Source organism: Chelonia mydas, chromosome 8, assembly GCF_015237465.2.
Source record: "Chelonia mydas isolate rCheMyd1 chromosome 8, rCheMyd1.pri.v2, whole genome shotgun sequence".
Lineage (NCBI taxonomy): Eukaryota > Metazoa > Chordata > Testudines > Cheloniidae > Chelonia > Chelonia mydas.
In genome coordinates, this window is record NC_057854.1 from 53,169,575 (window position 1) to 53,194,470 (window position 24,896).

Here is a 24,896-nt window from a genome sequence, read left to right on the forward strand (position 1 = left end):
TGTATGTCTACTACCAGTACTGTCTGGAATAAAACTTTACTATTGCAATAAGCCTGAAAACTCTCTGTCCCATTTGTTTGTTTGTCTCCCTCTCCTTCTCCAGCCAGGCTGCCCACAGGGCTAGGCTCCCCGTTCCCCCGACCCCCGCACTCAGCAGGGGCTGCAGCGGCTCCCCTCTAGCTTGGAGCAGGGAGCAGGGGGACTGGCTGAGGGAGAAGCCTCCCCAGGTAGCCTGCTGCCTGCATAAGAACAGTTGAAATTTAGCTGTTGGCTCCAGGGTCTGAACAGCCATTCGGGACTATTTCTGGCTTCCTTGTTAATTTCATTCACAGTTGTTGGAGGTGGGGCCGGGGGAAGGTGAGACCAAGGCAGGGGCAGAATACAATAGGCATTTTACTGCACAGCTTAAATCCAGAGCTAATAAAAGCCAGTGGAAGGGGAAAACTCACTGTCACATTGGTTTCTGTCCTCCCTCCTCCTCCAGCCAGGCTGCCCGAGAGGGCTAGGCTCCCGCCCCCTCAGCAGGGGCTGCAGCGGCTCCCCTCTAGCTTGGAGCAGGGGGACTGGCTGAGGGAGAAGCCTCCCCAGGATGCCTGCTGTCTGCATAAGAACAGTTTAAATTTAGCCGTTCACCACCTGGTCTGAAGGACAGAATTAGGTGCTATTTCTGGCTTCCTTGTTAATTTCACTCAAGGTTGTTGCGGGGGGGGGTACCAAAGCCTGGGCAATTCTTTTCTGCCCCCTGGATGAGGCGAATACACAAAAAATACAATCAAAATCAGGAACCATTTCCAAGTTCAAATCTATCCCATTTCCTCCCCAGCAGAGGATCATGGTTGTGATGTCCAAACTGCTTGCAGATCCTCTTTGAAATGTTACTGTTTAAAAAAAAAAAAAAAAACCATGAAGAACATGGTGGGAAGATGTGTTCTGATGATCAGGGTTTATTTTGGGCAAAGCAATTTTGGTAAAACAACTAAAGATTCACAGGGAAAGCAAATAGCCCCATACACAAAACCACAAAGGGACTGAAGGGGAAAACTGGATATTCAGGGAAATTATTGTGCCTCCTTTGAAAGAAATAGTAGTTTTCATTCCATCCTCTTTATATATTGAATTAAACACCTGAAATGTCCTTAGGACATTGGGGCTCAGATCTCTTTTTGTTTTGTGGGTGTTGGTGTCCTGCAGAGTGCAGAGGCTGAAATTGACAAAACTTTCTCTAAGGATCTTGTATATTTCATGGCAGCTATTCTAGTTGTCCTTCATTCACCCAGTCTTCCCCTAGTAATAGCCACCCATTGGTGTGCCCCCTGCACACTTTTATGTGCCTGGGTGGGAGATTAAACAATCCTTGATATCTGACTTGCTAGATCTAAATCTACTCTTATTCCAGGTATGTTCTCAATGTATCTGTCCAGTATGGATGGATCTCTCAGAAAAGATAGCTCTTCAGTGTAGGAATCGGACCAACAGCCCCCCAAGGGCAAGATGCCATGAAGCAGCACACATTAAGCAGAAGTTCCTGAGGTGTTAGCTGCAAGGGTGCAGCGGGCACACCAATGGGTGGCTATTAGTAGGGGAAGACTGGGGTGACTTTCCCAAAGCCACATAGTGAGTCAGTAGTACAGCTGTGATTAGAACTCAGGGCTGCCTACTTCTCAACCCTCTGCTCATTTCACCAGCTTACATTTCCCTTCTAGCACTTAGTTCTAGCACTTTCCTCAATGTAATTGTCCTCCATGACCCCACTGAAACATAGCATCTTTACCGCTGAGTGCTTTACTGCTGAATCCAGAGACCAGATCCACTGACTGAAATTCCAATACTCTCTGCCCTCCCAGCCCCTTCCCCACTTTGTATGACACTTTTTGGCAGCTGAACGAAACGGTCCTGAAAAGGAAGTCAGTCAATGGGATTCAGCCATATAACCTGAAGCGACAGAACATGCTACAGCTGAGAAAGACACTGAGGGCTTGGGAAATGCTTATGATGCTGTATGCCACGTAAACGCTTGTAGACATAAACTGTCAATTCTGGAAACAGGTGCAGGAAATACTCCGAGGGCTCCTTGATTATTTCCTTGACCCTGAAACAGAAGAACAACAATTGATTTTTAACTTGGGAAGCCCCTACCCTGCTAAAAAGTGTCAAAGGATCAGAACAAATGGTCAGGTTTCCCCATTTATTTCCCTATACAGTGAAAGCCATTTCAACAGCTTTCTGAAAACAAGAGTGAATTTCCTAGAAATGATTAATATCCATTATCCCCCTGATCTGACATATTATGCCTTTGCTAATCTCTCCCACTATCCTTCTATTTCTCCATCCCACGGGACTAATCTCTTCATGGATGAGGGGCCATTTATCTCATTATTTTCAAAATCCTCATACAGTCCAATCATCAAAGCACTTTAATAGGGCATGTCTTCACTGCAGATATAACATGGGTGACTGGAACCTGGCTTAACCTAGACAGGGTGTGAGCACTGCAGCCACGTGGCAAAGCACACTTGTGTTACCGTGTTCTCACTGGTGTTGCACTCCCCTCTGTGTGTTACTAGGGCTTCTGGAATCATATCCTAGGGCTCTTTGTGCTGCAGTAAGCAGAGCTGCTCTATGATTCTTCCCCAGTGCGTTGCGGGAGAACTTGTCTGTCCTTCTGGGCCCCCGTGGGAAGGTTTGGAGGACTATCAGCACAGCAGTAATTTAGCCTGACTCCTCACTGCAAAGTGGGCAGAGGAGCATGGGCTGAAAGCACCACTGAACTTGGGCAACAGAATTTCATCTGTGGATGGGAGGAGGGGCTAATGGCAACACCTGAGTAAGAGCTCGAGTTAACCCTGCAGTGAAGACAGACCCATGTAGGAGGAGAGAATTATGATCCCTTAGCAGCAGGACTGATGCTTCGTAATTTATAGATAAGGCACCTAAGTACTATAAAGATAAGTGCTTGAGAAATACGTAGGTAGATGAGTTTTTTAAATGTTGGATATAATAATGAAAAAAACTATAGTACAAGCAGCCCATCCTGGGGCTGTTTGTCACAGAAGGAAGCACCAGCATCTGGTGAAAACAGAAGGTCAGGCAGCTGATATTCAGAGATGTCCTGCTGCAGCATCACACCATTGCATTAGCCGAATCATCATCTATCCCACAAAGCTCTTCCATATTATGATTATAGCATGTGTTTCTCCTGTTCCTAAAGCATGAGGATGTGGAAATAGTTACACTACCTCTCTGGAGATGCCTGGTAAACAACACAACGGAACAAGAGCTGCTGATCAATGTGCGACTACAGGGATGATTTGGAACCAAAAACTAGTTCAGAAGCATCTTGATCGTGTAAACTGCCTTTGGGTGGTGAGCCTGGGGTTATCCATTGTTAGTACTGGGACTTTCATAATACGATACACTGTATCCACATAACATTATTCTACGCAACTGCAGAGCACTGTGCTGCTGGAGAGCCTATCTTTCATAACCTGGACACGCTTTAGTTTATAACATGCTGGAGTACCGGGAAACGGTCTTTTCCCCACACCCTGCATATTTTTACCCTCCTTGAATGGCAGCATGTCCTTCTGAAGAAAGGATTCCTGCTCTTACACCTACAGGGACTTGCAGCCTTTTACAGACAGACAAAGATTCCTAGGCACTGTTCATCCCTGGCACAGACTGTGAAGCAATCACTTACTTTTCTTCCTTCTCATCAAAGTGCTCGCCCATGTTCCTGATGAACTTCAGTAGGTCTGTGACACAGTTTTCATATTGTTTCTTCTTGTTCTGGTTCTGGTTCTTGTTCTTGTTCTTGTTGTTGAAGGGGTTGAGCATGCAGTCCAGAATCAATTTGTCAATCTGAAATAAAACACTCTGGATTATTCCATCCCATTCACACATCACAAAACAACAGCCTCCCCTGGCTGCAGTGGTCTCACTCTGCAGAAATATCATACACATGCATTTCTCATAGATGGAGCAATATTTTATAGCACTTATATTAAAATGTATGCTTAACAACATACAAAATTTCTATGGGTTTATCTTGCTTGATTCCCCTCTGGGTTCACCAGGGTGTGGATTTGTTAATCTTCACGACACAAAGCATCTCTTTCCCAAATGCCCTTCTCTTTGCACAGCCATTTGGGGAAAAGCAGGGCTGAGAGATAGACAGGCATGATTATTATTATGGCTGTCATCATGATTTAGTGCTAGATCTTCCGCGGTGTCTGAGTTCTATTGGGTGAGAGGGACAAAGGTGGTTTTGTATCACCTTTCCACCCTCATAGTTGCGGCACTATTTGGAAAGGTCCATGTGGACTACAGTACTGTCCGAGGATCGCCAGAGCTCAGAGTACCCTGGCCATCTGCATTTCCACTTCAAGAATGCTCCCTACACCATGCAGGCTAGGAACAGGTGTCACGGAGTTGATTACAACATTTTTATGATACCTGGATATTTCTATGGCCAAGGGGAATCCTCAGTTACTCCATTAGGGCAGCCCTCCATCCCGTGTACACCATGGAAGAGGTCTGAAGGGGACAGAACTTGGACAGAGGATCTGGGTGATACACTGTGTAGCTATGGTTTTTTACTGTGTTGAAACTGTGAGGCACATGGGGCCTAGGATGGATGCCTATGTTAGTCTTTATACATTAATTCATTAAATAAGTGAAAGCTGTCTAGAGGTTTGTCTATATTAGAAAGTTTTGCCATTTTAACTATATTGATATAATTAAAGCAGCAACCTACCCCCTGCTGTGGACAGTTATATCCATAGAAAAGTGCCTTGTATCAGTACAGCTTATTCTGGTTCTGGAAGCAAAATAGGCTGTACCTGTATAAGGCACCTTTATACTGATGTAACTGTGTCCACATTAGGGCTCATACCAGTACAAACACATCAGCTAAAATAACAGCCCTAGCCGACAGTTATTTAGCCAGATAAAAGTTTTAAGTGTAGACCAGGTTTAAGATTCTTCTGTACTGCACTCATTGCCATTGCAGTCAAGCACCTTCCAAGCTCAAATGCTTTTTAACAAGTTCTCTCTTTTCTCCTCCCTTTGCACACCCTCACTGCTGCAGTCCAACACAGGGAAAATTACTCTAACCACCTTCTCCGTTTAAAAGGCTGGTCACAACTTAAGCAGCAAGTCGCTAGGGTGATGTCTACAAACCACTCTCTGGAAGCTCCGTGTACACCACTCCAGCAGTCAGTGACGGTAATTTTTAAATCTCCTAGATTTGATTAGATTTTGCCCCCACGTTGTCTGGATAGGGATGGAGTTACACTTCCAGTTAAGGTTTAAAATGGGGCCTGTAAGTCCTGTAAGAAAACTTGCTCCTTGTGCGTCCACAGCAAAAACAGCTTACCTGCTCAGTCCACTGCTGCAAAGGGTGCTCATCACAATTCAAAGCTTTCAGAATCTCACTCTTGTTGTTGTGATGTTTGGTGTTGCGAGTTTTGATATCGCTCTCATTCCCAATGTCTCTCAGGAACCTGTACCTGCTGTGGAATCAAAGGCACATTGGGGATGGCCTGCTGCACTGATTCTTGACAGAATGGGGCAGCCGGCAAATCTGCTGTTTGAGGGTTTGTAATTTTCATTCATGGCACTTACGTCTGCTTGCTCCAGAAAAAGGGATGTTGGATCAAGTCTCTCAGCAGGTTTTCAACTGGGATTCCTTCATCAGGGGAGACCAGACTTTCCCTTAGGTCTACAGTCTCCACGTAGTCCTGCACATCCTCTGGACAACTTGCATCCAGATCGTCTCTATCATTTTCCTCAAAGGGGACCTTACCCAGTGTAACAACATACAGGACCAGCCTTCTGAGCGCCTGAGCATGAGAACAAATGGCTGTTTCACCCCAGGGCACACAACTTCCCATCAAAAAGAAACAGAGACAGACAAACTATCTTCTAAAATCAGCACACTGATTGTAAAATCAGTACACTGTGTGTACACTTGTGTGTATGTGTATGGCAGCAATCACTTCATGAAGTGTTTGTATTAGAGAGCCCACCACACTGACAGCATAGAGCAAAATCAGGAAGAGACTTCCAGGGTTTGGAGAAAATCTTCATTCCTAATCACTGTCACTTCCTTGTACTGTGGTCTCTTGTGCTATGGGAATTTCCAGAAACCACGCTGTTATACATTTCCTTTTGAATATGCAGGAAGATCAGCTGATTCGCCCCAAGAAAGCAAAGAAAATAAATGAATAGAAAGAAGGGAGCAAAAGACAGAAAAGGTGTGAGGGGTAATCTGAAACATAATTTTGGTTTAATGGAAAGTTACCTTCAGGTCTTTGATTATGACATCCTTCTGTCCTTCACTCAATCTTTTGCTCTTATCAAAATCTGCTAAGCGAACTTTACCAGCAGCATCTGACAAAATAACAGGAACAGTTAAATCTGTTGTCTGTCTTTATGTGTGTGTTGCGCTCCTTTTCTCTAGTACCTGGTTGAATTATTCACATGACCCCAGAATTCTTTGGTAGATTATTCAGTTGGATGACCTGATCTCTCAGTAGGAGGACAAAACTAATGTGATACTTATGGCTGCTATACTACATAAGCACGAATGCACACACACCCTCTCTGTGCAAAAAGATCTCTACATTGCTGACGTATACGGTCAGCTCTATAATGCCTCACTTTCTCAACTATGGGCAATAGGAGAATAGAGTAAGAATGATAAGAACACACAAGCTAACCTATCAAAATGTTACGTGGGTGTAGATCCTGATGGCCAAATCCAAACATGTGTAGTTCTTGAACTGCCTCAAAGAGTGTCTTAAGAACACTCTTGCAATTCACTTCATTCTCTGATGCACTCAGGTGTTCTTCAAGGTTCTTCTCACAGAGCGAGAGGCACAAGTACAGGCAGGGTTTCTTTTCCTCAGCACCAAAAAGCTTTACTAAATGGTTGCTGGTCAGACATTGTTCAAGGCACATTTTCTCTTGTTTAGCAATTTCTGTGCCAATGCAGAATATCTTCACAGCCACCTCCTTCTCATCAAAGAGTCCCAGGTAGATGCCCCCTTGGGAGGTTCTCTGAATCCTGAAATCATTATGTTGGAAGATTTTAAGTTTTCCAATCATAGGACGATACATGTTGTAGAGAACCTTCAGCTGCTCTCCCCAGCGTTTGCTGGTGGGTTCCCAATCTTGAGGTTGACTTGGACCAGCCTTGGCGCCGTACTGGCGAAGAAGATCTGCCATTTTCTTATTGTATTTCCTATTGACAATCCCAATAAGGTCCCCAAGGTCAGTCCTTGCCCCTTTTTCACACAGTAGCTTTGCTATTTCGTAATAGTTTTTCTCTACAGCTATCACCAGTGCTGTTTTGCCCTCTCTGTCAGCATCATTGGTGTCAACTTCATTCTTCTCCAATAAAGCTTTCACCAAATCCAGACTTTGTATCTCAACTGCCAGGATGAGCGTAGTTTTCCCATGTTCATCTCTTCTGTTCACTTCAACACCACAATCCAGCAGGAAATGAACAACTGGGGCAATTGACTCCCTTGTCTTGTTATCTCTTGGAAGGAAGGCATGGATTAAAGCATTCCTGCCCTGGTTGTCACAGATGTTCATGTCAGCCTTCATCTCACTGACAAGAATTTTTACGACTGAGAGATGGCCCCCCTTGGCAGCATCCATCAGGGCTGTTGCCCCACCTTTATTCAGTGTTCTTTTCTCCTCGTTAACCACCCTCCGCAAATTCACATCTGCCCCATTATTGTACAAGAATCTTAAGGCCTCCTCATTCCCATAGTGAGCAGCCTCCATAAAGGCTGTGAAACCATTGTCATCATACTCATTGATTTCTGATCCCTTAGAAAGGAAGAGCTCTAAAAGTCTCACATTTCCCACTATCCCTGCTACAAGAAAGGGAGTGGCACCATTTTGCTTCCTAGCACATGGATCAGCACCCTTCTCCAGCAGAAGATCAACAATCTCTTCCTGATCAACCTGTACAGCGCTGTGCAGAGGTGTCCAACCACCTCCTACCTTGAAATTAACATCTGCTCCTTCCGCCAACAGCTCCCGGACTTTCTCTATTGAATGGTTTCGGACAGCATCGTTTAGCAGAGAGGCTTTGTCTGCTGCTGTTTCATTTCCAGAGGTCAATACCTCTTCCTGGCTGTTACCAGTGGCCTCCATCACTGTTAAGATAAGTGGCTGTGCTCTTGCTCCGTGTCCATTTCAGATGGAGATTCTTCAATAAAATGTACTTCCTGGGCTCTCCTTTAAGATGGAAGGCACGGATTGGTCAGTGCCTTTGTTGTCAGGACATGAATGGAGTTTTGCTGATGAAGTGCACCAAGTGTAGTTGAAGTGTACCCAGCTCCAAGGGCTCTATGCTTCACATATTCCACCTGATTAGCAAAGAGAGAAAACAAACCTGTTTACTGACTCTTAAGACTTTACAATTGTGCTTGATAGGTGATAGTTAAGGCTACATTTTAGTCACGGGTATTTTTAGTAAAAGTCATGGACAGGCCATGGGTAGTAAACAAAAATTCATGGCTTGTGACCTGTCCATGACTTGTACTATACCCCTGACTAAATCTTGGGAGTGCTGCGGGTGCTTGTGGTGGGGCTGGGGCTGCTCATGGGGGGGGAGGGGGGCAGCCCGGGGGACTGTGGTCCAAGACTGCCCCAGCAGCAGCTGGTGTGACAGGCCCAGGGGCTGCCTGAGCTGCTTGGGCAGCCCCGGAGCCAGCCGCACCAGCCACTCCAGAAGTCATAGAGGTCATGGAAAGTCACGGAGCCATGACTTCCATGACAAACTCACAGCTTTAGTGACAGTCTATGGATCAGTAAGAGACAGGACACTGAAGATTACACCACATGGTTTTCAGAGCCAGGAGTGAGTGAGTGAGTGTGAGTGTGTGTGAAGGGGGATTATATCAGATGTTCTCTGGGTCCACATGCAACAGCCCCTGCTAATTTGGTTCTGAGTTTCTTATCAGTAGAGATTGACAATCATAATGAATTGGTAGGGGTGGAAAGAGTAGTTTGTACCTTTAGGCACACACCCGGTACTCTTGGGTGTTCTTGTCAATGGGGAGAAGACACCCCAAGAAGGGTGTTTGTCATTAGATGTTGAGGGTACTTGGGTTATATAAATATAGCTCTGTGTATTCTTCAGTTCTGAAGCTGCTTGTGTTCCTACAGAATTACTCTCTGTACAGAAGAGTGCAGGAGATTCCAATCTTAAATTTTCAAAACACAAGTTTCTAGTCATCATGACTCTGAAGAGAACCTTTCAAATATGATCTGAATAGAAGCTGATCTTAATTGGATGGTGCCTCTGGAACGTAATGAGGACATTTAACTATTCACCCCCAGTAAGTGTATTAGAAAGATCCAGCTACTGTGCTTCTCTGTAACTTTTACATTCTCCAGATGCTGCTGCAGAATTTTCAGTTCACTCCAGAAGTTAGCACTATAGTGCCAAAGAAACCATAGGTCTTGCTGTGAAATTTAGGTTAAACTTGCTGCAAAATACACATGGCCTTCATTATATGCACCAAATACCTGATGCTTCCTGTTCTTTGTTGAAGAATATAAGTATACACATATCTATTACACCATTCAGTTTTGGATAGGTGGCTATGCCCTTAGCCCAGTGAAGAGACCAGTCAGAAAGCAGTATTAGACAAAAAGTCCCACCTTACCTCTGCCCCCTTTCTGCCTAGTGAGAAGCCCGTATTTGTCCGTTAGACTTTCTTGACCCTTTCATCATTTTCTGGGGTCAATCAGGAAGGAATTCAGGGTCTGGAGGCACACCTATCACTGACAGGCAATTGTCAGAAAGTCTTTAAGAATAGTGGGCACATTTAAGACTGTTTGTCCCCCGAGATATAAAATGGGCCATTCGTTTAAAATTTAGGCGTATCATAATCAAAATGCGAGTAAGGGTTTACAGCATTATATGCGAGGATGGAAAAATGGGACAATATGTAATTAAAAAGGTGTCTAATGAATACTCTTCAGAATCAAAGAGTATATTATTCAGTTAAGGTTTGTTGTTGTTCTGTCTTATGAAGGAAAAGAAACCGAGTAACAAAAGTAATAACCTCTTTTCCCCTTTAAAGAGAGGTTATAACGGTTACAGAACAATAAAATTCAGCCTAACTGTCAAAGGTGACAGTTGTTAAACATTTTTACCAAGGACTAGCTCCTTCTGGGCTTGTTTGTGGATCTGACAGAAAAGAATGATTTCAAAGGGAAACTGGCAGAAAAGCTGCAAAGTCTTAATTACAGGAAAAGTTTAATTCACATAAGCTTGTCTTCTGAGAAAACCAAATGAATCGAATCACTTATCACAGTTTTTGTTTAAAAGTTTTTTAAATGTATAATTAAGTTGCTTACATATGTTTGAGTTACTTCACAATACTCATTTTCTACATCTTTTGAGACATACTGTAAAAATAAAAGGCTCTTCTCCGAGCCACCAAAAAAAGCTACAGCCTTGTTAGAGGAACTATTACCAAGAGTCTTAACATATAAAAGGGGGAAAAACAAGAGAGTCTTGAAAAAGGGTAGAACAAAGATTCAGAAGTTTCCTTATTGAGCACCGGCCCAGTCCTACTGACAACATGCTTCTATTCTGCCCTCTTTTCCTGATTCATGTCATAGAGGGCAGGTGTTTGTGGGAGTTAGCAAACATGCTGCTTTTTCAGGCGGTGCTGCCACTCTCTCTCAAAATGAGGGAAAGGGTTACTACATATCTTAGGGAAAAAAAACAACAAGGAGTCCTTGTGGCACCTCAGAGACTAACAAATTTATTTGGGCATAAGCTTTCAAGGGCTAAAACCCACTTATCAGATGCATGGAGTGAAAAATACAGTAAGCAGAATATATATTATAGCACATGAAAATATATACCATTGTAACCATTCAAGTTATGTATATGTCAGGCTTATTGTTGGTTTTGAAAAATATTTAATGGAAAAATTGCTCACAGCGCTAGGTTTTTGACATAAATTGTAAAAAGAGGCTCAAACTAAGTGATCAATAATAAGGTCAACTTAAACAGCAGGTGTAGCTAAACTTGCATTTTGTTTCCTCACAAATTACCGTAGTCTTTTTTTTTGCCCACACAATCCCATCCGCAACAAAGTACACTTCTACCCCGATATAACACAGTCCTCAGGGACCAAAAAAATCTTAATGTATTATAGGTGAGACTGCGTTATATCGGGGTAGAGGTGTACTTTGTTGCGGGTGGGATTGTGTGGGCAAAAAAAAAAAAAGACTACGGTAATTCGTGTTACCGCAAGTGGTTCCTCTGCGCCCCCCCTTTACTTGCTGAGGCCCCCCACCCCAGCTCACCTCCACCTCCTCCCATGAGCGTGCCGCAGCTCCGCTTCTCCTCCCTCCCAGGCTCGCTGATTGGTGCGGCAAGCCTGGGAGGGGGGAGAAGCAGACCTGCAGCTCACTCCTGGGAGGAGGCGGAGCGGAGGTGAGCTGGGGCGGGGGGGCCGCAGCAAGTAAGGGGGCGGGCGCAGAGGAACCGCTCCCCACCGCAGCTCACCTCTGTCTCCTCCCCTGAGTGCGCTGCCGCCGCTCCGCTTCTCCCCCTTCCCTTCCAGGCTTGCTGCCACCAATCAGCTGTTTGGTGCGGGAAGCCTGGAAGGAGGGGCGGGGGGAAAGCGGAGTGGCAGCAGCGTGCTCAGAGGAGGAGGCAGAGGCGAGCTGGGGCGGGGAGCGGTTACTCTGCACCCGCCCCCTTACTTGCTGCGGCCCCCCCGCCCCAGCTCACCTCCGCTCCGCCTCCTCCCACGAGTGCGCTGCAGGTCAGCTTCTCCCCCCTCCCAGGATTGCTGCACCAATCAGTGAGTCTGGGAGGGAGGAGAAGCGGAGCTGCGGCATGCTCGTGGGAGGAGGCAGAGGAGAGCTGGGGTGAGGGGGCCTCAGCAAGTAAAGGGGGGGCGCAGAGGAACCACTTGCGGTAACACAAATTTGGATATAACAAGGTAAAGCAGCCCCACTCCCCGGAGCGCTGCTTTACAGCGTTCTATCCAAATTCGCATTATATCGCACCACATTATATCGGGCTATAGGAGTACATTTTACTCACTCCCACTTTATGGCAGTGGGTTCTGCAGGACCCCATTCTCACTGCAGGGCTCTACCTTGGTCCCTATTTATCCTTCTTGATGCTGACGCTGATGATGAGGTTTCTCTGTGTTAATTCTAGTACCACCTGCAGTGTACAACGCCCTTTAGATCAAAACATGGAGAAGACACGGCCTCTGTCCAACCAAGATGTGCTTAGAGCAGAGCCAAGCCACAGGGGAGAGGTACAAATGTCTTACCTCACTTCTCTGCTCCCCTGATCTGTGGGACTGTGCCTGACGTAAGTCAGAGCAGCCTCAGTGGTACTCTGACTCGCAGCTGCCTCCTGTAGACCCCTGCATATCACTTGGGCACAGCATTCTCCCAGCACACCCTGTATGCCAAAAGCTGTGAGCGGGGCTGGCGTACAAAGCGATATCATGAGTAAGACTAAGCTGTTGAAGTTGTGAAGGCTACAAGCCCTGCTGCCAACTCTGACATCCTACTGCACTTCACACAGTTGCTCTCAGTCCCCCTTAGGTCCTTTCCCTTTGTATTTCAGTGAGCAAAACACAATGGGCACAACACCGTCACAAGCAGCTGCTGTCATTAGCAGCAAGGAAGCAAAACTAGTAACTCACCCCCACACCCTTTCTCCTGAGGATGGAGGTACTTGCTGCCCAGCATCTCCACAGCCCCGACCTGCCTCCCTGTCTGCTGTGTCCCTGCAGGCTGAACCCATATGCCAAGCACTCACCTTGTTACTACATCAGAGATCTGCAATTAGCAACCAGAGTTCCAGACAAACAGCTCAGCTCAACTGGGCAAAGAAGGGGTGAGGAATAGAGGGCTGGGCATGGGAGAGAGGAAAAGAGACAGTAAGAAGTGGATAAAATGAAAGTGTAAATGAGGGGAATGAGAAACAGCATGAACAGGAATGGGTTTGGGGGGGAGGACCACAACTGCAGGGGGAGGTCGATGGGAGAAGGTAAATGTGAACATAAGGACTTTTCTGTGATATTTTTCCTACGACATGTAACAGATAATTCTAATGGACTATTTACATGTTTCTACACCTAGAGGCAATTTTCTTCCGGCACCAGATACACACTAAATCCAGATTTCAGGTCGTTGTGTAGGATGGTTTTGTGGGGATAGAAAGGCATGGATTCCTTCCTGAAGACAAGGAGCTGCAATGGGGCCTCTCCACAATAGTTACTGCAGCCTCAGGTCTCTAGTAGTATCTGCGACACTTTGCACCCTTTTCCCTGGCGGGGAATGGCCTGTGGATCTGCTCCTATCCCTCTGCAAGCTGGGGCTCAGGAGCTGGGCCTCACAGGTGCAAGAAGAGAGGATCAGCTGCACCAAAGGAGGGATTGTGTCATGTATAAAGATGGTGCTTGCTTAAAGAAATATATTGAAATGTAAGCAGGGCCGGCTCCAGGCACCAGCTTTCCAAGCAGGTGCTTGGGGCGGCAATTAGAATAGGTCGGCGGTCCGTGTCCCACAGCAGCAATTCGGCGGCAGCTCCACCGCTTTTCCCACAGCTCCGGCTTTTGGGGGGCAGCTCCGCCGCTTTTGGCGTGGTGGCAATTCGGTGGCGACTGCTTGGGGTGGCAAAATTGCTAGAGCGCCCCCTGAATGTAAGTGGCCCCAAAAATGTATTTCCTAAAAATAGGTTTGACAATAGTCAAGAGAGGCCCTATGTCATGTTGTAAACATGTTTTGGTCCTAACTGGTTTTTACAAGCGTTTTAAATAAAATGTAAATGTTTTGAAAAACACGATCTATACTGATTGTTAGCTTAGCATTTATGCAGATGCTAATTAAGACAATACTTCATATTAAATAGACAAAAAATTACAGTATATTTCATTATAGTAGTGGAAATATAAATATGGTAAAGGGTAATGTTAATTAATTATAATTGGTTAGGAAAAATGTAGCATGCCGATTTTAGATTGGCGCACCCATCCACCATCAAGGTACTGTTAGAAAAAAAAATTATACCCATTCTTCCCATCCAGGGATTAATCAGCCCTGCATGCATCATTTCATCTTAAAATGTAAGTATGATATACAGTGTGTACTTATATTCATTATTTTATTTTAAATCAAGTCTTTGATTTTATCTCTCACTGTGTCATTCGCAGTCCTCCACTAAATTAAATAATCTGTAATTGCCCTGGAGGCTTGAACCATAAAGAATTCAAATTGGTTTTATTCCTTATCTTTAAAGTACTAATTGGGACAATATAAATCAAAGGTTACAACAGGGGGGTGAATTCTGAAACTTCTCCTTCCACCACCCAAGTGGAACTGCACACAATTCTGCCATGTCTGAAGCCCTTCCCTAATCTAGAGATGACATGACAGACAGCCACACTAGCTCCAACATAGATTCAGCAAAGGTTACCAACTATCAGTATATGTAAGGCCTGTCAGTTAAAACAAAACAGTGAAAATTACCTGCCAGAGTCATGACTGTCTAAAAAAACATGTAGCCAGAAGTACAAATGGCAAGATACTCTAGAACAGTGGTTCTCAACCAGGGATACGTACATAGAGATCTTCTGGGATGTACTCGACTCATTTAGATCAGTGTTTTCTCAATTTGAGGGTTGCAACGCCCAGGGGGGTCATGAGATGAGTTTAGGGATGACATTGGGGTGGGGGGGGAGGGGCAAACAGGGCAATTGTCTGGGGCTTAATACCACAAGGGACTCTGCAAAGCTAAATTACATGCTTCAGCCCCAGGAGGCAGGCCTCAGGCTTCCGACCTGTCCCCCAGGGCCCTGGCTTCAGACAAGGCTCACAAATGAAAAACAGGCTTAAGTATCACACTGAAACGTAAGTACAATCGATTCATTTTATAACGATATGGTAAAAATCAGAAAGCAAGCAATTTTTCAGTAAGAGTGTGCCGTGACACTTTTGTATTTTTGTGTCTGATTTTATAAGCAAGTAAAAAGAAAAGGAGTACTTGTGGCACCTTAGAGACTAACAAATTTATTTGAGCATAAGCTTTCGTGAGCTACAGCTCACTTCGTCGGATGCATGCAGTAGAAAATATAGTGGGGAGATTTTATATACACAGAGAACATGAAACAATGGGTGTTACCATACACACTGTAACGAGAGTGATCGGGTAAGGTGAGCTATTACCAGCAGGAGAGAAAAAAAATCTTTTGTAGTAAAACTATTTCCCCATGTTTATTCTCCCCGCCCCTTACTGTTCCTCACACGTTCTTGTCAACTGCTGGAAATGGCCCACCTTGATCATCACTACGAAAGGTGAGCTGTAGCTCACGAAAGCTTACGCTCAAATAAATTTGTTAGTTTGGGAGACTAACTTCCCAGACATAGACTGGAGGACAAGTGCTAGTAATAATAATAAAAAGAAAAGGAGGACTTGTGGCACCTTAGAGACTAAGCTGCCACAAGTCCTCCTTTTCTTTTTGCGGATACAGACTAACTCAGCTGCTACTCTGATACCAGTAATAATGGGGCTCAATTTTCCTGATGTAATAGCTGATAGATTCCTTCATCAAGTAGTTGCTGAACCAATAAGAGGGGATGCCATTTTAGATTTGGTTTTGGTGAGTAGCGAGGACCTCATAGAAGAAATGGTTGTAGGGGATAATCTTGGTTCAAGGATCATTAGCTAATTCAGTTCAAACTGAACGGAAGGATAAACAAAAATAAATCTGCGACTAGGGTTTTTGATTTCAAAAGGGCTGACTTTCAAAAATTAAGGAAATTAGTTAGGGAAGTGGATTGGACTGAAGAACTTATGGATTTAAAGGCAGAGGAGGCCTGGGATTACTTCAAGTCAAAGCTGCAGAAGCTATCAGAAGTCTGCATCCCAAGACAGGGGAAAAAATTCATAGGCAAGAGTTGTAGACCAAGCTGGATGAGCAAGCATCTCAGAGAGGTGATTAAGAAAAAGCAGAAAGCATACAGGGAGTGGAAGATGGGAGGGATCAGCAAGGAAAGCTACCTTATTGAGGTCAGAACATGTAGCGATAAAGTGAGACAGGCTAAAAGTCAAGTAGAGTTGGACCTTGCAAAGGGAATTACAACCAATAGTAAAAGGTTCTATAGCCATATACATAAGAAGAAAAAGAAAGAAGAAGTGGGATCGCTAAACACTGAGGATGGAGTGGAGGTTAAGGATAATCTAGGCATGGCCCAATATCTAAACAAATACTTTGCCTCAGTCTTTAATGAGGCCACATGGGGAATTATTAGTTAAACTGGAAAAGATGTGGATCAATAAGAAAATTGAAAGGTGGATAAGGAATTGGTTAAAGGGGAGACTACAGCGGGTCATACTGAAAGGTGAACTGTCAGGCTGGAGGGAGGTTACCAGTGGAGTTCCTCAGGGATTGGTTTTGGGACCAATCTTGTTTAATCTTTTTATTACTGACCTCACCAAAAAAAAGTGGGAGTGTGCTAATAAAGTCTGCGGATGACACAAAGCTGGGAGATATTGCCAATTTAGAGAAGGACCAGGATATCATACAGGAGGATCTGGATGACCTTGTAAACTGGAGTAATAGTAATAGGATGAAATTTAATAGTGAGACGTGTAAGGTCATGCATTTAGGGATTAATAACAAGAATTTTAGTTATAAGCTGGGGACATATCAATTAGAAGTAATGGAGGAGGAGAAGGACCTTGGAGTATTGGCTGACCACAGGATGACTATGAGCAGCCAATGTGATATGGTCATGAAAAAAGCTAATGCGGTCTTCGGATGCATCAGGCGAGGTATTTCCAGTAGAGATAAGAAGGTGTTAGTATCGTTATACAAGGCACTGGCGAGACCTCATCTGGAATACTGTGTGCAGTTCTGGTCTCCCATGTTTAAGAAGGATGAATTCAAACTGGAACCGGTACAGAGAAGGGCTACTAGGATGATCCGAGGAATGGAAAACCTGTCTTATGAAAGGAGACTCAAGGAGCTTGGCTTGTTTAGCCTAACCAAAAGAAGGTGGAGGGGAGATATGATTGCTCTCTATAAATATATCAGAGGGATAAATATCGGAGAGGGAGAGGAATTATTTAAGCTCAGTACCAATATGGACACAAGAACAAATGGATATAAACTGGCCATCAGGAAGTTTAGACTTGAAATTAGACAAAGGTTTCTAACCATCAGAGGAATGAAGTTCTGGAACAGCCTTCCAAGGGGAGCAGTGGGGTCAAAAGACCTATCTGGCTTCAAGATTAAACTCAATAAGTTTATGGAGGAGATGGTATGATGGGATAACATGATTTTGGCAATTAATTGATCTTTAACTATTCACGGTAAATAGGCCCAATGGCCTGTGATGGGAAGTTAGATGGGGTGGAATCTGAGTTACTACAGAGAATTCTTTCCTGGGTATCTGGCTGGTGAATGTTGCCCACATGCTCAGAATTCAGCTGATCGCCATATTGGGGGTCGGGAAGGAATTTTTCTCCAGGGCAGATTGGAAGAGGCCCTGGGGGTTTTTCACCTTCCTCTGTAGCATGGGGCATGGGTCACTTGCTGGAAGATTCTCTGCCCCTTGAAGTCTTTAAACCATGATTTGAGGACTTCAATAGCTCAGACATAGGTGAGAGGTTTATTGCAGGAGTGGCTGGGTGAGATGCTGTGGCCTGCATTGTGCTAGGTGATCATAATGGTCCCTTCTGACCTTAATATCTATGAATCTATGACCCTAGCCCAGGAAGGCCTACTGATAGGAATCCCAAACCTAGCTCCAAGTACCCCACCCATTGCAACCGTAACCATAGCCCCATTTATTCTATCCATAGGAACCCTAACTTGGGGGGGCAGGAGCCCTACCCATAGGAACCCTAACACTGGGGGGGGGGGAGAGAAGAGACCCCTACCCAATGCACAGTCAACCTGAGGAACTCCTTGCCAGAGGATGTTGTGAAGGCCAAGACTATAACAGGATTCAAAAAAGAACTAGATAAATTCATGGAGAATAGGTCCATTCCTGCCCAGCTAGGGTGTCCCTCGCCTTTGTTTGCCAGAAGCTGGAAATGGGCGACAGGGGACGGATCACTTGATGATTACCGGTTCTGTTCTGTTCATTCCCTCTGAGGCACCTGCCATTGGCCACTGTCGAAAGACAGGATACTGGGCTAGATGGACCTTTGGTCTGACCCAGTGTGACTGTTCTTGTGTTCTTAGGAACCCTAACCCTGGGGGCAGGGAAGAGACCCACTCATAGGAACCCTAAATCTGGGGGAGGAGGGAAGACCTATCCATAGGAACCCTTACCCTAGCTCCAAGTACGATACCCTTAGGAACTCTAACCCTCGGGAAAGCAGCCTTAATCAATAGGAACCCTAACCCTTGGATGCGGAGCCCTACCCATAAAAATCCTAATACTAGGGCAGGGAGCCTTACCCTTATCAACTGTAACCTTAGCTCCCTTAACCTTACCAATAGAAACACTAAGACTAGGGTGGGGAGCCATACCCACAGGAACCCTAATGCCAAGTATCCTAACCTTAGCCAACCAAACCATAGCTCTAAAGACCCTACCCATAGCCACATAAACCTAGCTCCAAGTACCCTACCCTGTAGCCCACTGGGCTAGATTGCCTTTATTATATTCACTGCTTTGCGTTATATTCAGCAGTAATGCAAGAAATCTACAGGCCTGTATCCTGTAAGAGATTAGCTTCAGCAAGTTAGCATAAGGCTTTAGGCCTATGAGCTTTGAACAGATAAACTTTGCACAGATAAACGGCCCAATGGCAACCCCAAGTATTGGGGAGCTGAACATAGAGTGTTTAAGAGGAATTTCTGACCACAGGAACAGGACCCAACTACAAGAGTGTCATGGCAACAAACTGATGTACTTAACAGGTACAAGAGCTACATCTGTAGATACCTAACCACAAGAGGCCCATGGTAATGGATTGACATATATGATAATAAGTTAAGATCTTTGATATACTAACCTATACGAGAAGGACACACCAAAATTAGTAAGGTGAGGATATACAAATAAGGAAAAAGGGAAATACCCCTACTGAATATGCATCAAACATAGCAGTGTCAGCATATCATATTATAAAAGTTGCATCCCAGCCTAGGGGCCATAGGAGAAAGAGATGTAGTCCTTGGGAGGTGCCAGAATGATGGCCACTGGTGATGAGGAAGATGATGGCTAACATTTCAGATTGTTTCACAACGGATTGTGGGAGTATATGGATGTGCAGATGTACATTCTGTAGTATCCCTATCTTACTGAGTTGGGGTGTTTGTGACTGTGCTAAATGTATTAATAAACTATTTTTAAATACAGAAGAGTTCCTATAGTGTGCGTGTTCCAACTGCGCACATTAGGGTTCCCAACTATATAATAATTTGAATAATACTGGGCCTGATCATGGGACAAGATCCTGTCAACCCACAAAGTGATAACTGGGGAGTCTTAAGAAATCCATGTAATTAATACATAAGCTACAGTTCAGGCTACAACCCATAGCAACCCAAATGCTAGGGTGCGAACCCTACCATAGAAACCCTAACCCTAGCTCCAAGTACCCTATCCATAGCCACCCAAACCCTAGCTCAAAGTGCCCTATCCCTAGAGATGCTAACTTTAGGGCAGAGAGCCTGACCCACAGGAACCCTAACCCTAGGGCTGGGAGCTCCACCCATAGAATCCATAACCCCAGCTGCAAGTACCATACCCATAGGAACCCTAACTCTAGCCCAGGGCATCCTAGTCTCAGAAACCCTAACCCTGGCCCGGGGAGCCCTCCCCTTCCGAACCCTAACCCTGGCCCGGGGAGCCCTAGCCTCTGGAAGCCTAACCCTAGCACGTGGAGCCATAACCTTTGGAACCTTAACTCTAGCCTGGGGAGCCCTACCCTTTGAAACCTACACTTAGCGCCTGGAGTGTTATGTTTTGGAACCAAAACCCAAGGCCCAAGAGCCCCACGATCTGGAACCCTGTCCCTATCCCTAGTAGTCCTATTATATGGTACCCTAACCATAACCCCGTAAGCCATACCTTGGGAACCCTAACTCTAGCCAAAGAAGTCCTACCATCTAGTTTAGATATGCCCACTAGTGGCAGCATGTAGCACTTACCGTATCTAACACCTTTAACCATCAAAGCACTTTATACACACTAGCCAGAGTTGTCAACATCTGAAAATGGTTTCAACGGACATTTTCTAACTAAGCTGAGATCTAGCTGATGAGATCCCAAGCTCTGGAGGGTTGTGTGCATATTCTGCTGAGTGTGAGGTGATTTTTTCTTTTTGAGGAAGAGGCAGAGAAAAGTGCCTGAAATTCAGCAAAATAGGCTTCAAACTATTTAGTGCCTGGGCCCAGCACGTGCATGACTGGAAAAAGTGTCACTTGACTATGTCAAATCGTTCCTCTCCCCAACCTGACAGTTCTCTCTTCCTCCTACTCTCCCTCCTCATCTCCATTCACTGCTTCTTCTCATGCTGGAGGAGTATTCTACTGTGTAAGTACAAGGTAAAACACCTTGTTTAGGATCTCTCCCAGGAAGGGCCTGGACTGGCCTCTATTTTGCCTGCGTTGAGTGTAGATGTGCTCAGCAGCAGCTTAGGAGGTGACGCCTGTACTGAGAGAGGCCTAAACGGTCACACCAGGTACAGGCATCACCTCCCCTTCCCCCAAGCTCCTGCTGAGCACAGCTGAGAGGCACCCAGGTCTTCAGGACCATGTGGTGTTTCTCAGAGCTCATCACACCTCCTCAGCTGCTAGAACGATTCTTCACCAAGCCACTTGCCTTACACCAGGAGTGGCCAACCTGAGCCTGAGAAGAAGCCAGAATTTACCAAAGTACATTGCCAAAGAGCCACAGTAATAGGTCAGCAGCTCCCCACTCCGCTCCCAGCACCTCTCGCCCACCAGCAGCCTAGCCGATCAGCGCCTCCCCACACCTGCCAATCAGCTGTTTTGTGGCGTGCAGGAGGCTCTGGGGGGGAGAGGGAGGATCGAGGGCATGGCAGGCTCAGGGGAGGGGGTGGGAAGGGGTGGAGTGGGGGTAGGGCTTGTGGCAGAGCTAGGGGTTGAGCAGTAAGTACCCCCCGGCACATTGGAAAGTTGGCGCCTGTAGCTCCAGCCCCAGAGTCGATGCCTATACAAGGAGCCGCATATTAACTTCTGAAGAGCCACATGTGGCTCCGGAGCCACAGGTTGGCCACCCCTGTCCTACACCCTGTGGCCATCTCTGGGAATTGCAGCAGCTCACAGGCCTGGAACCCTGGCAGAAACTGAAGTTACCTGGGACTTAATTGCAAATAGGAGCAACAAAAATGATTAAAACTCTAGAAAACATGATCCATGAGGGAAGATTGAAAGAATTGGGTTTGTTTAGTCTGGAAAAGAGAAGGCTGAGAGGGGAACATGATAACACTTTCCAAGTACATAAAAGGTTGTTACAAGGAGGAGGGAGGTAAATTGTTCTTGTTAAGCGCTAAAGAGAGGACAAGAAGCAATGGGCTTAAATTGCAGCAAGGGCAGTTTAGGTTGCACATTAGGAAAAACTTTCTGTCAGGGAAGTTAAGCACTGGAATAAATTGTCTAGGGAGGTTGTGGAATCTCTGTCATTGTCTAACCTGCTCTTAAAAATCTCCAAACACCTGTCAGGACTAGATAATACTTAGTCCTGCCGTGAGTCCAGGGGATTGGACTAGATGACCTCGAGGTCCTTTCCAGTCCTATGATTCTATGAAATAGAGAAGCAGCAGGGGCATAGCCACCGTTTTTTATTGGGGGAGGGAGCTAGAGTTAAAAAAAAAAGTTTACTATTGCTTTAATGAGTATTTTGTACCATAGCTAAATTTGTCCACTTTTAATAGAGACAGACGAGCTTCTGTTCCAAACCCTGTGTTTCCTTTATTTATTACTGCAATCCTTAACATTCTGGAAGGGCTAAAGTCCCTACCAGCTCCCAGGTCGTACATCCATGGGCAGTGACTGTAACCTGGAGGTAGAAGGTCTAAAGCAGAGTGCAAACTCAGAGATGAATGACAGAGCAACCAGCGTGACAGAGGATATCCTGAAACAGACACCTGCTTCCACAGTATCCAAAAGAAGAGGGAGTGTGAGAAGAACTCCTTCAGCTATCAGCAACAATAGAGCACTCATCACTAAAGAGTGATGAGGAAAAAAACGGTCCTTGAACCCTAGGAGAAAGAGGAGAGAAAGTACAGACAACATCATGCGACAGAGAACCCTCTCAACTCCTCAGGTATGGGCAGTAATGACTAATGGACATAGGGGATCAGACCTCAAACACATCAGGAAGCCCTGTTCCAGGCAGATGGCTCCCAGCTCTGACATCCCTGAGGTGCTGGCTCCTTTTAACACTTTGGCAACACTCATCATGCTGATAAAGCTTTATTGAGTGGGATGGTGTCAGTCTAGCCTCTCCACTTTCAGATGTCACTGGCCTTCAGTGAGAAAGGGACAGCGAAAGCCGCTGCAGGAGGATAAGGGAGGGAGCACAATGGCTGACCTAAGCAGTGTGCATCTTCTCTGGAAATACTGTCACTGTGGCCCAACTAACTGCCTTGGAAACAGGAATCACTATCTTCCTGGATTTAATCATTCCTCTGCTTATGGCTCATCTTGCACCCCTTGCCTTTGTAATACAGCCAGACTAAAATTGAACCATCCCTTCAACCACCCGTAACCAGAGTTGCCAACTTTCACATGGTAAATAAGCACCCTGACTTTCACAATAAGCCAAAAATCAAGCTAATCCCATTTCAAAACAAGGCAATCCCCAAGAATCCCAACACTCTATGTGACTAACAGGGGCAGCAGGTTTGTATAATTTTTGGTGGTCCCCAGAACGGGGCCAAGTCATGCCCCCCCCACGCACGTCCCTAAGGGTCTGGGAGGAAGTTTGGTGTGGGAGGGGGAGGGCATTTGGGTGCAGGCTCTAGGCTGGGGCAAGGAGCTGGGGTGGGCTCTGGGCTGAGGGTTGGGGTGCAGGCTGGGGCAGGGGGTGGGCTCTGGGAGGGAGTTGGGGTGTGGGATCTGGGCTGGGGCAGGCAGTTGGGGTGCAGGGGGCAGGCTCTGGGAGGGAGTTTGGGTGCAGGGTCTGGGCTGGGGCACAGGAGGAGGTGCAGGGGTGGGCTCTGGGAGGGAGTTGGGGTGTGGGATCTGGGCTGGGGCAGGCAGCTGGGGTGCAGAGGTCAGGCTCTGGGAGGGAGTTGGGGTGCAGGGTCTGGGGAAGGGGGTTGGGGTGCAAGAGGGGGTGCAGGGTCAGGGCTGGGGGGCAGGGGGTGAAGGCTCTGTCTGACACAGGCTCTGGGGTGGGGTGGGGTAGGGCAGAGCCAGGGATGAGGAGCTTAGGGCGCAGACAGGCTGCCCCAGGGCTAGGGCCAGAGAGGAGGACTCCCCCCAGCCCTCTCCCCACCGGCATCGGCAAGCTCTGGAGGAGGGACCCCACCTCTTCCCCTCACCCCAACAGCACACTTACCCTGCACCCACCGCTGTCACTGCACTTGCTCCTTGGCCCCCTCTCAGGTCCAGGAAGCCCCCTTGCCTCCCCTGTGGTGCGTGCCGGGGGGCTGCTATCATGTGTGGCCTCCTTCCCTCACCGTAGCCTCATTGGGAGTGGGGGATGGGGCTGCCCCTCGCCCAGCGGCGGCTGGGGGCGCGGGTCACAGGGTCAGAGACTGGCCGAAGCCCAGCAGCTGTTCAGGCGCGTGAGGCCAAGCCGCCGCCCAGCCGGAAGTGCCTTTCGCGGGGGTAGGGCTGCCGCTGCTCGTGTCTTAGGAAGCCGGCGCAGCCCGCGGAAGCGCAGACAAGGCGGAGCAGGGCGGAGCAGCAGGGCAGCCTCCCTCTTTGACTCAGACGGGGACACTCCAGAGCCTGGGGGAGGCGCGCGGGGAGCGGCAGGTGGGGCCCGGTTGATGCTTCAGGCAGGACCTGGGGTGGGGGGAGACCCGGATCCAAACACTGGTGGAGCTGGGCCCCCGGCCCTGAATATTCCTGGAGCCTGGGCACCATGGGCCCATATAACTCCCTGCCGCTGGTGACTAGATTCCCCCCCGGCATGCAGTCTGGGACTGTGGTGGGCCCGCTGTGCGCCCCGGACTCTCTCCCCATCTTGCCCCTGCTTGCCGGGAGCCGATCAAAAAAAGAAGAAGCAACAAGCTACAAGCCAATTAAGTCAAAAATAAGCCCAATTTCTGTATTCCCCCCTCCCCCCCTGCAGGGTTGACATGTCTGCCCCTAGCCCTTCTCGCCTTTTGTTTCCTTTAGTAAGGCACCACAGACCAGTCACTCACCTCCCTTCTTTCTCAGACACCTGCGGTCCCACACAGCAGTGTTTGCCTAGTTGTTTGTTCAGAGTTCTAGCTGCACAGCTCAGCAAAGAGAAGGGAGAACAGAGGGCTGGACTGCAAGGGATGGAGAAGAAAAAAGCAGAGAGAGGAGGAGAGAAAAAACAGTGCAAACAGAGTAATGGAGGAAAGAGACGCGCCAAGGGCTCAGCTAGGAATTTTAGTTTCATTTCTCCTGCAGTGTCTTCGGAAGGAAGTCAAAGACTTCCTTATGGTCTTTTCCTTTATAACACATCATAGATAATTCTAACGAATGGATATGTTTGCAGTGTAAAACTTTCATCAGGGTTCCTAGCTGTTGGTACATGTATAGCCTATCAGTACAAGAGACAGCAACAATTGCCTACCAAAGACAAATCCATCCAAAAAACTGTACCTGTCTTGGCAAGTGGCAAGGTTCTCTAGGAAATGCTTCCCTCTTATCCAGTTTGTGTCCTGTGTATTTTCAGAGGTGAATTTAATA

The 24,896-nt window shown here is 46.5% G+C and overlaps 1 protein-coding gene across 8 annotated transcripts; it reads right to left on the minus strand.

Moving 5' to 3' along the window:
- Positions 1 to 676: 676 nt before the first annotated feature.
- On the minus strand, positions 677 to 24,627 carry LOC102944966 (2-5A-dependent ribonuclease). Of its 8 annotated transcripts, none has more exons than XR_005226525.2 (8): positions 23,566 to 23,969; positions 6,720 to 8,384; positions 6,302 to 6,390; positions 5,623 to 5,840; positions 5,375 to 5,510; positions 3,698 to 3,858; positions 1,598 to 2,089; positions 677 to 1,278 (listed from the first exon to the last, which is right to left on the minus strand). XR_005226525.2 is itself a non-coding variant. In XM_037906994.2 (8 exons), the coding sequence occupies exons 3-8, from the start codon at positions 8,167 to 8,169 to the stop codon at positions 1,951 to 1,953; spliced, it is 2,193 nt and encodes a 730-aa protein (XP_037762922.1). In that variant the 5' UTR covers positions 8,170 to 8,384; positions 12,833 to 12,925; positions 24,380 to 24,581; the 3' UTR covers positions 677 to 1,950. The 8 variants fall into 8 exon arrangements, 7 of the variants coding, with proteins under 7 accessions (XP_037762922.1, XP_037762920.1, XP_037762918.1 ...); XM_037906994.2 differs by lacking the exon at positions 23,566 to 23,969 and adding exons at positions 12,833 to 12,925; positions 24,380 to 24,581 and having other exon boundaries at positions 677 to 2,089; XM_037906992.2 differs by lacking the exon at positions 23,566 to 23,969 and adding exons at positions 21,907 to 22,261; positions 24,380 to 24,581 and having other exon boundaries at positions 677 to 2,089.
- Positions 24,628 to 24,896: the final 269 nt, after the last annotated feature.